Genomic DNA, 14,723 nt, shown 5'->3' with positions numbered 1-14,723 from the left:
CAAGCTTCTATGCCCCTGAAGTTTTGGGATGAAGCTTTCATTGCCACAACCTACTTGATAAATCGGATGCCTAGCAAAGTGATCAACTTTGAAACACCTCTTGAACGACTTTTTCATGAAAAACCCAACTATTCTATCTTGAGAATTTTCGGGTGTGCCTGCTAGCCCAATCTCCGACCTTACAACAATCACAAGCTTCAATTTCGCTCCAAGCAGTGTGCTTTTCTTGGGTATAGCAACCTTCACAAAGGCTTCAAATGTCTTGACATTTCCATCGGGCGTGTTTATATTTCAAGGGATGTTGTGTTTGATGAAAACGTATTTCCTTTCTCTACACTCCATCCTAATGCCGGTGCTCGTCTTCGTGCTGAGATCCTTTTGCTTTCACCAGATTTATTAAATCCTACTGATCAAGGGGGTGAACATATTGCTAATGATCATTTGTTTAATAATCCTAACCCTAACGGAGACAACAGTGAAAAAAACAGCACTCCAAATCGTCATGATTTTATGCAACAGCAGGAGGAACAGGAAACGCCTGGTGCGGAACATGAAGCAGATTCGCCTGCACCTGCGGAAGTGGATCCCGCGAGATTTAGTGGCAGTGGGCCGACTGACACGCTCGTGGATCCCTAGGAAGATCTCCTGACGCCTCCTGGCCCCCGGTCGGGCAGGGCTAGTGGTGATTGGTCGGGCAGACCCGAACCGCCCTCGCCTCCGTCTGGCGCGCGCCACGCGTCAAGCTCCCACACGGGCGGACTCGGCACGCCTGGTACGTCTTCATCGTCACATGGGGAGGGTGGTGCGTCGTCTGGCCCACGCGCACAGAACCTGAGCCCAGGCAGTGCACCTGCACGGGATACAAGCTCAGTCAGGAGCACGGTGGTCGAGGCAGATTCGCCCGCCTCTGCTCGGTCGAATCGGGTACGAGGTGATGGGCTCGGATCTTCTGTGGCTGGTAATTCAGTACATGACCATGCACAGTTATGGATGACTACGCGTGCACAAAAAGGTATTTTGAAACCATCAAAGTTTAAAGATGGAATAGTCAGGTATGAGAAAAACTTCAAGTTTGCAAACTTTGGGTCCACTGGTGAACCTCAAAATTTGTTAGAGGCACTAAGCAATGATAATTGGAAAAAGGCTATGAATATAGAATATGAAGCTCTCATGAAAAATCAGACTTGGCACTTGGTTTCTCCTAAGCAAGGGAGGAATGTGATAGATTGTAAGTGGGTATACAAGATTAAAAGAAAGCCTGATGGCATAATAGACAGATACAAGGCTAGGCTAGTGGCTAAAGGCTTTAAGCAACGTTATGGTATTGATTATAAGGACACATTTAGTCCAGTTGTTAAAGCTGCTACTATTAGACTTGTTCTGTCTATTGCTGTTTCCAGGGGTTGGAGTCTTCGTCAATTGGATGTGCAGAATGCGTTTCTACATGGCGTTCTCGAGGAAGAGGTTTATATGAGGCAGCCACCTGGTTTTGAGGATGGCTTGAAACCACATCATGTGTGTAGGTTGGACAAGGCCTTGTATGGCCTAAAGCAAGCCCCCAGAGCCTAGTATTCAAGATTGAGTATGAAACTTCAGCAACTAGGTTTTCGAGCCTCAAAAGGAGATACTTCTTTATTCTTCTTCAAGAGAGGGAAGGTGATCATCTTTATGTTAATCTATGTTGATGATATAATCGTTGCTAGTTCATCACAAGATGCTACCTCGGCTCTGCTAAAGAATTTGAGAAGTGAGTTCGCACTTAAAGACTTGGGAGAGTTACATTATTTCCTAGGCATTGAAGTTAAAAAAATGCATGATGGTATTATGCTAACTCAGGATAAGTATGCCAGAGATATAATTAAACGGGTAGGCATGAAGGATTGTAAGCCTTCCAATACACCCATGTCTACCACTGATAAGTTGTCATTGCATGAAGGGAAGGTGTTGAGCACCGAAGAGGGAACTAAGTACAGAAGCATAGTTGGTGCACTACAGTATTTAACTTTGACTAGACCTGATATGTCATTTGCAGTAAATAAGGTCTGTCAATTTTTGCATGCTCCTACCTCCTTACATTGGACAGCTGTCAAAAGAATACTAAGGTATATTCAAGGAAGTACTGGAATAGGGCTCAAGTTATGTAGATCTCCATCAACTGGAATAAGTGCATTCTCTGATGCGGATTGGGCTGGGTGTCCAGATGATAGAAGGTCTACTGGAGGTTTTGCTATTTTTCTTGGGTCTAATCTTATATCTTGGACTGCTAAGAAACAAGCAACAGTATCACATTCCAGTACTGAAGCAGAATATAAGTCTCTGGAAAATGCAACTGCTGAGGTAATGTGAATTGAAACTTTACTTAATGAACTAGGAACCGGAAGATCACATGTGTCACAATTGTGGTGTGACAACTTGGGTGCAACATATCTCTCTGCAAATCCTGTATTTCATGCCAGAACAAAGCATATAGAAATTGACTATCACTTTTTTCGTGAAAGAGTAGCACAGAAGCTATTAGAGATACAGTTCATTCCAACAGGAGATCAAGTTGCTGATGGTTTCACCAAGCCTTTACAAATTCGACAGTTTCAAGCCTTCAAGAACAATCTAAACCTTGGTGAGTTAAGATTGAGAGAGGATGTTAAATGATAGGCTTGTAGAAAATGTATAGGCTAGTATTTTGTGACATGTTGTCACGTATTATGTACACGTACATGTAATCTTGGGTGTGCGGCAGGTTGTTAGCTAGGATAGGTTTATCTTTGTATAGCTTGGAGTAGAGGCCAAGCCTAGTAACAACCTGCGCAACCTATCTTGTAATCTTGACATCTCTATATAACACGAACGCGTCCCTGCCGAACAGCATACGCTTCCACAATTTTCTTTCTTTCATCCCCTATGCTCATCAACATCATAGCTGACATATAGGCCATTCTAATCGATAGAGCTAAAGCAGATGAGCAGATTAGTGTAGTAGTGCCACATATAGATGATGGAGGCTGGTCTATTCTACAGTATGCAGACGTAACATGAAGATATTACTTTGTGCATTCGAGCAACTATCAGGTCTAAAGATTAATTTCCATAAGAGTGAGTTATTCTGTTTTGGGGAGGTTGAGATTTTTGGTTGTGCCTCCGGTAAATTGCCATTAACATGTTTAGGTATTCCTTTTCATTATAGGAACGACAAATGCTGAATGAAAAAGGGTATTAGAACGGTTCAAGAAAGGACTTTGTAGTTGGAAAGGAAAACATATTTCTTCAAGAGGTTGTCTTACACCGATTAACTCGGTGCTTAGCAGCCTTACCTTGTATATGATGTCCTTTTTCTATAACAAGAGGTGTGCTTAAAAAAATTGATTAGTTTCACTACATTTTACTAGTGGAGTGATGATCAAAAGAAAAAAGTATCGATTGGTTAAGCGGAGCATTTTGTGCTGCCCTATAGAGCAAGGGGGGGTCTAGGAATTCATTATTTGGACATAAAGAATGTTGCCTTGCTTAGCAAGTGGTTGTTTAGCCTACTGACAATTGATGGAGTGTGGCAACAGTTGATAAGTACTTATGTAGTATGCCCTTATTGGAAGTCCAGTGAAGAGCTGGAGATTCGTACTTTTGGGCCAGCGTCATAAAAGTGAAGGGAGATTTTCTCCGCTTTGGTACTTACATGATAAAGGATGGCACCAAATCAGCTTTTGGGAGGAAAAGTGGTTGAGTACCGCTGTGCGGGAACAATGTCCAAATCTTTGCTACATTGTAAGGCACAAACAGACTATTGTGGCAGAGGTCATCCAAAGTTCCCCCTCATATATTGGATGTAATAAGTTTTTATATTACGGGGTGGAAGGAGTAGCATGAATAGTTAAGTTTCTCTGACTTACTGATATTCTTCTCACACCTGAGCAAGACGTTTTTCGCTGGAACTTAACTCCTAATGGGGGGTTCTCGGTGAAGTCTCATTATCTTGCTCTTGTGCATTGTGATGTTCCCGGTATCTGTGGAAAATTAGGGTGCTGCTCAAAGTTAAGATATTCCTTTGATTCTACAAAGCGGAGTAGTTCTAACAAGGGGTAACTTGGCTAAATAAAATTGGCAAGGCAATGAAAAACCTTTGGTTGATTGAATTTATCATTCAATCATCATGGACATTACTGAATCTTACAAGTTTTGGCAAAGCATACATTATTACATCTTTTTCAATATGGTCAAATTATGTTTGTACAGCTGGCCTAGTTAGTGGTTGGTTATTTACACCTAAACTATGCTGAGGGATCAGGACGTTAGAATGTGTTTATGTGAAGGTTATCTGAGCATGACACGATAAAGGAAGATGCAAAATGTGGCCAAGTATACCGGCGAGTGCAGAGATGTGTTGTCAGGTGTCTGATTGTGAGGATACTTATCACTACTTGTGAGACCACCAAAAATATCTGACTCCTCTAAGACTCCTCCAGGGATTCGTGAATTGCTTATATCCATAGAAATAGACACTTCGCAACCATTTCATCATCGATGATAACATTGGTAATCATACCCAGCGCTGACATGTCTACATAGAACTAGAAGGCACGACAATCACCGCCAAGACGACAAAAGAAAGTGGGATTTTCTCTCCTAAAAACTCTTCATCCCTTCTCCTATGAATGTGTACTACAGGCTCTTTGTACAAACAGGCGCCGCCGCCATAATATATAATCGCTAACTATACAATTGGTGTGCAACATTTTCAGATGACACCGGAACATTTCCATCAGCTACGTCGGTGTTGTGAATGCTCGACAGCACTGGGTCACCTCTGGGGCTGGGTGCGAGAACACAAACCAGGTGCATTCAGGGAGGGCATCAGCAGTGGTATCTCGCCCTCAAGCGGTCAACCGGGTGTCAGCTTTCTCTTTTGATATCCTCTCTTCCTGTATTTCCTCCAGTTCATCGCCCTCGCTCCGCTTGCCTGCTTGCTCCTTCCAGTAAGAAATCAACTTCTTCAACCGCATGATTTCTTTGGGGGAAACGTGCTTGCTCGTGTCGTTGACAATGCAACGTACTCGTGAAGCATACCTACAGCAGTCAAAAAAAAATGTTAGTAAACAGCTGAAAAATATCGCAGAAGCTATGCACATGATGCAGGACATTAAGCATGCGATGCAAGAAAATTCATTTAAGTTTCCGTATCCACGAAACAATCTGAGGGATACAGACAACGATGGCAATGAAAAAGAAATGCAAAAGAGTAAATAAGCAATGGGAAATCCGTACATGAGTGAGTTGTGAGTCTCCTCCAAGTTTGATTCCGCTGGTGAAACATTCACAAACATCAGGGTTTTTGCATTGCCTCCAAGTGAATCACTCATAAGCATTGTCAACTTATGGTTCCGGTAAGGTATATGTTGTCCATCAGAAGATAAAGCACCAATAACATCAGCCAATGCAGAAAGGGATTTATTGATGCTCTGTGCTTCTTTTAATTGTTTTCCTGCTGAACCGGACTTTTTCACCCTCTCAGAACCAGCAAGATCCACAAAACTTAGCTGTTAAGGAATGCCAATGTCAGGAATTTATTAAGAACAAATAAATTAATGCATATTACAGAACTAAACAAAATGAAAATTATGAAACAATAATTTGATTATGAGCTAGACTAATAAGGCAAGCCTAACGAGACCACATTTTCTGAAAGAAATAAAAAGAATTCCATTTGACTAGAAATGGTGACTGCAAGGACAAACATATAGGAGAGCAGAAGTTTGTTCTTTTGGGGAAACAAATGTCATAATCAAAAAGACTTTAAACTAAGCAAATTGAGCCTTAGCAGTTATGGTAGTTAAAATATGTCTACACAAGAGTAGTTTTCTAGTTTTATTCCCGAGTGTTTGCCAAATCTGCATGAAGTGAAAGATATGACTATTTTTTACAGCAAGCATACATAGTTCTATAAATGTAAGAAGTGTTCACAATTGAAGGTAGACTATCAGAACATGCAAATCTCTGATAAGAATAACAGATCAAAAAAGACAAGCTGGGACTCAACAAATATTATGTGAACTTTTCAAGTTCATCCTGTAATACCTTTCCTCTTGCATAAGATTGAGTTTGGAGATTGGTGCTTTCAATAATTATTGAAAGGATTAAATGAGATCTTGAGCTCTCATCATTCATATTTGTTCCAGCAGTGTGCCTTCTCTCAGAACCTCTTGTTATTATAGTTTTCAATTCTTCAAAACTTGAAATGTTTACAACTGTGACATTTTCAACAGTAACAACACCCTAGAAAGAAAAGCACAAGTTAACTAGGTGCATAGAAATATAAACATCTACCATTCATGAAAGAAATGCTTCCGCATGTTAAGGGAAGTGACTCCACACTCTACACTTCCCAAAATAATTGTGCAGGTGGCGACGATGAGTTTCCCTAACCACCACTATTACTCTCAAACTATAGTTATTTAGAATGGTGCAGCTTTATTAGCATATGAAATAGTCATTATTACCAAGGAGTGGTCTATTATCTAAAAAATGATAAAATTGTCTGCTCTTCAACAACAAAAGTTAACCAAGATAGCAAAAAATAGTTAATACCTCCAAGAGCTGTTGCTCAAAAGTCAAAAGCACACAACAAAAATCAAACAGGGGAACTTGTAAATTGTCTTACTGAAGAGCTAAAGAAAAAGTAAAATGTGCAAATAAAGAAGGATCATAGGATGACCATTAACTCTAGCGAGCTGTATGAAAAATGGGAAGTAAATGCAAAGAAGGAAAGAGCTTGTATACCTTGGAGTCCTTTTTTATTTCTAATTTTTGTCGCATAGCATTTTTGGGCAACAACAGGTCCACAAGATTATCTTGATAAAGTTCCACCATATATGCCTGGACATTATATGATAACAATTAGTCGACAAAGGATAACTAAACAATGTGTAATATTCAACATTGGAGTGCCAACAGTACAAATCATTTCATCAAGATTGAAAATTATAGTTTGTAGAATAGTCCAGAAAGGAGATGTTTTCCAGGCTATATGAAACCATATAAAATGCACATGAAAATAGTTCTTACCTTCAAGGAAAATGAATACTTGTTGCCATCACGCTTTATCACCCTAAAAAGTTCTGCTGTAGCCCTTGGAGTAAGACCAGGATTGTTGTCTGAACCATATATTGTAAAAGTCTTCCCGGAACCAGTTTGACCATAAGCAAATATACAAACATTATATCCATCAACAGCTGATTGTACTAGATACTGCACCATGTTCAGCAAAAAACAAAGGTGAATAATCTCAGATAAGCAATTTATATTACGACAGAAAGAAAACCTAAATTTAGATATATTCTACCTTGGTGTCCTCGAAAACATCTTCTTGAGTCGTATATGCATCGAAAACACGATCATATATGTGTTGCTTTGACTTGTCATCTTTCCACGGATGTGCAATTGTAAATTCATCAGGACTGCATACAATATTCTTATCCTTTAAAGAAAGTTCCTTGTCGTTTAGAGGACGCAAGCGACAAAAAACTCTTATTTTTCCTTTCATATCTGTGAAGAGTTCCAGCTCAATTTATAATCAAGTTATTGGCAAAATACCATAATAACTACAGTTGTGTGAATACTTTATTCTACCATACCTTCAATTGTGTTATAGTAACGTTTTCGCAAAACCTGTTCTTGCTTATAAAGACTTTCAAGCTCAACCAACTGTGCTCCTTGCCTTTTAAGAATCTCAGCGGTCTGTTGGTTCTTTCTGTCCACATCCTGAAGAGATGCACAATGGAAGTATGTGAATTTCTACAGAACCTAAAAGAGACTGAATGTGGATTTTTTCTTAAACATACCGCTTTAAACTCTCTTAACTCATCAAGCTCCTTGAGAGTATTTTGCAATGTATCCACCTCAGTATTTCTCAAGGCAAGAGTTGATTCAGCAACATTTAATGACTGTGTTGTACTTTCCAATTTTTGCTCCAGTGTAGCTGTATGAGCTTTTAACTTACGACATTCATCCTCATAAACTCTTTGCATTGTACTTTTCTGCATAGTTAAAGTAACAATATTTTCAGAAATATGAAGTGAATAAAGTATTCACTGCAAGACCAGGAACAGGAAAAAGGAAATGTTTGATGATTAAACAAAAACCTCTTCACTTTTTGCCCTCTCAAGCCTTTGAATCCTCTGTTCGAGCATATTCCTTTCCATAATTAACTTCTTTGATACTTCTTTTGATGCAGCAAGCTCTTTTTGACAAGACTTCAACTCCTCCTCGAGCTTAGTCAACATCTTTTCAAACACAAGATAAACAAATGAACCATGAAATATTTGCAACCATAAGTTTGGCCACAGAAGTTAGAAGCAGGACATGCCATGCAAAACTCAACCCTAATGTACATGATTGTTGTAAAATACCTCAATGCCACTGTTGACGCTGCCTACGGTCGTCAAAGTATCTCTTTCACAATGATTTCCAGATAAGTCTGTTTTGGTATTGTTCTCTTGGCCCTGACCATTTGTTAATTTGGTCTCCAGTCTATTTTTCTCCACCAATGCAACCTAATAAAATTGCAAGTTAGATGATCCAAACAATTTAACTGTACAAATTGCATATCGCCATACCTGCAAAGAAGATTCCTTTTCATCACATAGGGATTTTAGCCTATCCCGCTCACTTGTTACTTCTTTAATGATATGTCGTTCAGATTGTAAGGTGTCTCTTAGCCCTTCCAATTCTTCTTGCATCTCTCTTTCTTGTTGTGTCTTCCTCTGTAACTCATCCCGCAACTAACAATAAAAAGGGACCATTAGAACTTAGATGATCAGTTATGTAAAAAGATGATGCCATTTTCTCCAATATGTTGCAAGACAAAGGTTAGATTTCAAAAACATCAGCTAACTGGAATTTTAGTCTTTCTTTATGAAAGAAGTCATGTAAACTGAAAATTGCAGATACACTTGTGCGCATTACAAACTTGTGCATAACTAGCCAAAAAAATCAAATGTTTATTAATTACATGCATGGTATTACGATCCTTTTGACCTACTGGCGGTTCGTTACATTTTTAAATCCAATTGCAATGAAATGATCTAGATTTCAATGTAGCAGTGTAGCACTAACATGGAAAAAATCTGGAATGCTTGCACAACGTTTACCAGGTAACAAGACATTTCTCACGAAGCTCTGAACTCACCTGGTCTGCTTTCTTCTGAGACTCATCAACTACTTTTGACAGTTCTTGGACACGTTTGTCATACATTTCAGCATTTGGTGGCTTATCTGCTTGAGAAACATCATTCTGAGAAACCGTGCTAGTAGCAGAGCCAGAACGTGCTTTTGAATATCTGCGGAGCATCACATCATTTATATGTGTTTGAAGTGCTACGCATATTTCTTCACCCTAAAAATATAAATACTTGGTTATTTTGACCCAGTTGACAGCTTTATAAGATTGTGCTGATGTACTATCTCCTGTGTGAGGGTTCAAAATACCTGCTTGGTTTCAAACTGAAAGATATGAAGGACACCAGCAACTCGCATCTTAAAGAAAACAGCAGTATTGCTGCTCCCAAACTGCATTATGTCTCTCAGCTCTGCAGAATGTAGGTATTCCTTGGGAACCGGACGAAAAAAGTGAACCTGCGTTAAAGCAGAATTACAAGATTAGCTTCAATTAGAGAAGAGATATACAATTTTCATCATAAGAAAAAGTATCTTACCCCTCGTTTGTTGATTCCCAAAATGATTCTTCCAGGTAGAAGTCCTATTGGGTCATCAATTTTCCGAACGCTGAAGAAAACTGAATTGCCGTATGGAAGAGTTCTTAGGATTCTGAGAAACTGGTTCCTTGCATCATCTTTTGACAAGTGTTCCTGGATGCAACAGTGAAATACTTAGATAATTGAGGTATCACATGTGCTTGCCAATGTAGATACAGATCATGGAATTTTTCATTTCACCAGGGCATGCATCAAAATTAATTCATTGAGAAATTCACAAATAACTAAAATTTAAAAAAATATCACTTTCTTACATGTTAGTACATTGTAATGCATCACAAATACACTCACTGCTATGAATAGTGCAGGACATGGAGATGAATAAGAAACATGTGTTGAAAATTAAGTGCACAAATTTGCGTGATGTGATGCATCTACAGTTGATACTACTCAATAGCATAAAGTTGCACGGCTAGATGAATACCATTAACTGATAGCGTGAGATGATGTCGAGCTCCCAGTCTCGCTTTGCTCTAGTAATTGCAACTTGTCTAGGTAGAAACCTCTCTAGAAGAGATATCCATTCACTAGCAAAAAGACAAAATGGCATCTCAGAAAGAAATATGATGAAATACTATTACGAAAAGACTATGGAAAAACGAAATAAGAGATGGTAGAGCCTTATAAATTACGTACACGCACGACTCAGGATTGTCAATGAATCCAATCTCAACCAATATTTGCAGGGCAGTGAGTTGTGCAGCATCATCCCTGCCAACTGGGTAGTTGCCTAGAATATAATCATGTTGTAACTGCAGAAGAAGGATATTGATCAGTGTTATGTTAGATTACCTGCATAGCCTACGAACTGTAAGCACTTCAACTGGCTACACAAACCAGTACCTGGACATATGATAGCTGAACGAACATCGGATCAGTCACAGCCTCATCAGACTCACGAAAGAGGCGTTTCTTAAATACAAGTTTGCAGTGCAAAATTTCTCCTTTGTTGCGATCCTTAGCTGACTTGAATTCAGATAGCAAGTCCCCAATGTACTTGTTATCGTCTAACCCAATGTATTCCTCTGCATGCCAGAAATAAATAGATAAATTTAAATTTTGACTGAGAGGGGGGGGGGGCAATTTGAGAGTAAAAAGAAATACCATTGCCAACTTCTGAAGACTTAGATCCATTAACAATCTTTCGGCATTCAAAAAGACTGAAACTGGAATATACTGAAAGTTTGATAATGCCAGCAAGTTCCTGTCATAACAGGATATTTTGTTACTTACGACTTCAAGTTAACAGAAAAACACCGTGCACACAAGATTGAAACCAAAACTTATAATAAGAAAAATGTACAACAGAAACACATATACTGGGATGTGATGGTATGGTTCAATATCCACTATTTGGTCAAACAATATTAAGGAATAAGCAAAGTAGCAACAATGGCTCATATGACACACAGCACAAAGTGAACACCTTTGCAGGGTTGAGTAGCTGTGCATTTACCTTATGGAACTATGGGAGCTGAAGAAGGTGCCTGTGAGTTGTGACTACTTACTTCCCGGAGTGTCGAATGGTGATGAAAACAATCAATAACCATTCTGACACCCTACCTACAGCCTAATTGTATAAGGTGGTTAGGCTCAGTCATGAGGTGTCTGAAATTCTGAACAGAGCAACTCTCCAGACTGTGTATACACCTAGTAGCAATGAGCTACATACAAGTGAATCCAGCCAGAGATGCTGTGGCACAGGTTCTGTTTTAACTATGGTTGAACGGTTACGGCAAAATGTACGTTCAATCTATGAATGGAAAACTTGTATTCAGTGCATACTTGTGTATAGCACCTTTATGAATATAATTTGAGAGAAAATAGTCATGACCACAGAACTAACAAACCAAAAATCAATTAAATGAACCACCCTGTGCACACAATCTAAGAGGCAAGTTTGAAAGTATTGACAATCCAGGCCCATTACTTGGTTAATTCACATCGTCGTTATACCAAAAGCGACAAATCAAATCACAACTAAAGTTGCATACACGCCAAGCAATCTTCTAGATCTGACTAGGTACATTCTTCTAAAGAACCATTTGGTACATATCAGTTCCAAACCCACATTAGCTCAGGAGAGATGCAGATACCTCAACAGCATCGGCAACTGTTGTTGCCATGTCGTAGGTGATCTCTTCAAATGTTTCATCCAAGAAAAAGACAATTGTTGTAAGCTTCCGGCTGGTTAAAAGAGCTTCTATCTCCTCCCGCGCAGGAATTGCAACCCGTGGGCCTGCCTTAACCGAGCGTTTTAATGCATTTAGTGTGTTCAGTGCTAGAACTCGAACATCTGAATCTGTTGTGGCTCCATGAGCAATATAGTGAACATACTCAGACAAGTATGCCCCGATATCTTTGCTTGGTGGCATGGAAGATGCACATAAATACATTAGCTCCCAAGCTCTTATCAACCAACTCCTGCAGGAACAATAAAATTATGGTCCGTAAAATAAATCTGAAACCAGCAGGTGCTTGTTCTACATGAGAAACCCATTACTTACCGATCGGGATTGTTACGTGTTTGTTTTGAAATCTGCGCAAATAGCTCATCTCGAAGTTCGGACCGCTTCAAAGTATGCTTATAAAGCTTTGCAACAAGTTCAATTCTTTCTTCCAAACTTATTATTGCAGGTGAATCGACGCCCATGTACTTTAATATGACATGGAATAATTTAATTGAGCGGCTTACAAGGTCATTAGGTACTTTCAGTAACGAAGTTGGAATAGGATCCTGCAAAGGGAGAGCATAGAAATGATAAATTAATAAAACAAAATGGCACCATAAGCAATTTCATGATGATTTTATAGTTCTGCGTACGATATTAAACCGCGGTAAGAGAACATGCCCAGAAATCAGATTGCTGCAACATAATCTCGTACATGAAATGGGTTTCAATAGCATTACCTTTTGGAAACACAACATATCTTCCAAAGTGAACTTCTCACGAACTTGCGGACCCACTGATTTTTTAATAAAAAAGCCACGCTTTCCAGATGATTGAATCTGTTTTTGCATTGCCTTGAGAAATCCCTCCACCTGTTATATTTCAACACTAAATTTAACATGGGACAAAATGGACTATGGGAACCATATCCATGCTTACTGCTTACTAACTGATACTGAATAATTGTGACATACTCTATTAAACCTGATCCTACTAAAATGTTTCAGTGCATCTTAGAATGGTTTACAAAAGTTGCCATTGAGACTGAAATAAGAGAAATGTAGAGAGACCCAACCCAATAAAACGGTGGCTGTTACTGTTCCTTTGAATGGAGAGTACTGTAGGACTAAGTAGGTAGAAGAAACTCCTTTTTTCTTGTAGTTTAGAAGAGAATTCAAGCATGAAAATTATGCGACTTATCCTTAATGTAAAGAACCCACACAGGCACACACCCACCCCACATAAACTAATTTATAGAGAGAACAAAATGGTACCCCATCCCACGCATCAACAGAATAACGGGTTATGCATTGATGCTAAAGTTAGCATTTCATACAGTAGCAGACGATTTCTCCCTCCCTTTTGAAATTGCCATGAGATATATCACGTCACTGGATAAAGTGGGTAAGCTAGAATCAAGGAGACATGTACCTGGAACCTGTCGATTAGCGGGATTGCTCCAGCAAGCTCCGGGGGTATGGACATGGACAATGTCGATGGAGTACTGTAAAATGCAATTCAGAGTGTAAGTATCGATCCGACTGTATGTCATCAGGTAACCAAAAGTTTGCATGCAGAATGTGACAGGAAAGACAAAACATAGAATGTCGAGACTGTCTCCAATTGGAAATAACCATTATAAGTATTGCAGTGCGGTGGGTGATGATTACGAGCCCAACAAACATAACCGGTTATAGCGACATTAACACTGAATAAATAAACAGATTCCCGTCTGAACCCAACCTTTCTCCGCTTTCCACCAGTCTGGGAAAACTTTTCTGTTATGAAACAAGCTTAGAAAATTCAAATCCTGGGACGAACAAACTCGCCATAAGGCATATAGCATGCGTAAGCAGCAATATCCTAGGATAGTTGTGCCAGAATCGAAACAGGTTCAGAAAGTAGTACTATTATTCCACCAACCAAAACAAACCGAAGTAGCTACAGGCGACGGGCGAAGAGAGCTCCTCAATTCGTAAGAAAAAAAAGGTGCACGAGACGGCTGAGGAGGGGGCGGAGTAGCTACTCACGGCGGCGCGAAGTTGTAGCTGCCGTCGCTGTCGTACCCGTCGGCCGCCGCGGGGCCGTGCAGCGGCGTGGCGGCCGCGGAGCCGTTGACGCCGAGCTGCTGCGGCGCGGCCGACGCCATCCTCGCCTCCCCGGAGACGGCGGAGACGTGCGGTGCGCCTCGGTCAGGCCCAGGCCCCAGCTCCCATCCACCAATCGCCGCCGCCGTGCTGGAGCTCAGATCCGGGGGCGCGGGGAATGGCGGGCGGTGGCGCCGGCTCACAGCTCCGGCTTCCAGCTCCGCTCCAGGCAGGGGGTCGGGCAGCGTGCAGCGTCGCGCGAGCAGGTCGGTCGGGGAGAGGTGAGGCGGCAGATCCCCCCGCAATGCTTGCGGCGGGCGGCGGTAATAATAACCAGGCGCGCGCGCGAGGGAGGGGAGGGGGAGATGACCGGGTCGCCGCCGCGTGCGCGTCCGGCAGCGGCCGGCAGGGCGAGATCCGAAAGCGAGCGGGGAGGAGGCGGGGGTGGGGACGGGGAGGGGGTCACGGGGGGGAGGCGGAGTGGAGTAGTAGTGGCGAGGAGCGAGCGAGGGAGGGAGGAGGCGGGTTAAAGAAATCACGCGGAGGCGCAGCGCCGAGGAGAGGAGCTTTTTTGGGCAGCTGTGCGAGCGAGCGGGGGGAGGAGGGGAGGGAATTACTGCGCGTTTTGATTTTCGCGCTGCGTTCCCGTGCGCGAGGGGAATGCCAATAATTCCAACACGGAGCAGTACTACTTTTAAAAAATATAT

At 41.0% G+C, this 14,723-nt stretch overlaps 1 protein-coding gene across 1 annotated transcript; it reads right to left on the bottom strand.

The window, feature by feature from the left end:
- Nucleotides 1–4,472: 4,472 nt before the first annotated feature.
- On the bottom strand, nucleotides 4,473–14,471 carry LOC123190601 (kinesin-like protein KIN-14I). The gene is made up of 23 exons (XM_044603273.1): nucleotides 13,960–14,471; nucleotides 13,361–13,433; nucleotides 12,670–12,801; nucleotides 12,266–12,495; nucleotides 11,855–12,182; nucleotides 10,863–10,962; nucleotides 10,602–10,783; nucleotides 10,395–10,510; nucleotides 10,183–10,285; nucleotides 9,699–9,851; nucleotides 9,472–9,618; nucleotides 9,173–9,379; nucleotides 8,601–8,765; nucleotides 8,394–8,537; nucleotides 8,127–8,267; nucleotides 7,827–8,021; nucleotides 7,620–7,746; nucleotides 7,328–7,530; nucleotides 7,051–7,233; nucleotides 6,766–6,861; nucleotides 6,064–6,261; nucleotides 5,254–5,525; nucleotides 4,473–5,055 (listed from the first exon to the last, which is right to left on the bottom strand). Exons 1-23 carry the CDS (start codon nucleotides 14,076–14,078, stop codon nucleotides 4,863–4,865), a joined length of 3,807 nt encoding a protein of 1,268 aa, XP_044459208.1. The 5' UTR covers nucleotides 14,079–14,471; the 3' UTR covers nucleotides 4,473–4,862.
- Nucleotides 14,472–14,723: the final 252 nt, after the last annotated feature.

Source organism: Triticum aestivum, chromosome 2A (genome assembly GCF_018294505.1).
Source record: "Triticum aestivum cultivar Chinese Spring chromosome 2A, IWGSC CS RefSeq v2.1, whole genome shotgun sequence".
Classification (NCBI taxonomy): domain Eukaryota; kingdom Viridiplantae; phylum Streptophyta; class Magnoliopsida; order Poales; family Poaceae; genus Triticum; species Triticum aestivum.
This window is presented reverse-complemented; position numbering and strand designations above follow the sequence as displayed.

Coding starts and splice junctions, on each gene's coding strand:
- LOC123190601 (XM_044603273.1), bottom strand. CDS start 14,078: ATGGCGTCGGCCGCGCCGCAGCAGCTCGGCGTCAACGGCTCCGCGGCC. Junction 9,852..10,182: donor TCTCACGCTATCAGTTAATG/GTATTCATCTAG, acceptor TGTTGCATCCAG/GAACACTTGTCAAAAGATGA. Junction 8,268..8,393: donor GCGTCAACAGTGGCATTGAG/GTATTTTACAAC, acceptor GTGTTTGAAAAG/ATGTTGACTAAGCTCGAGGA.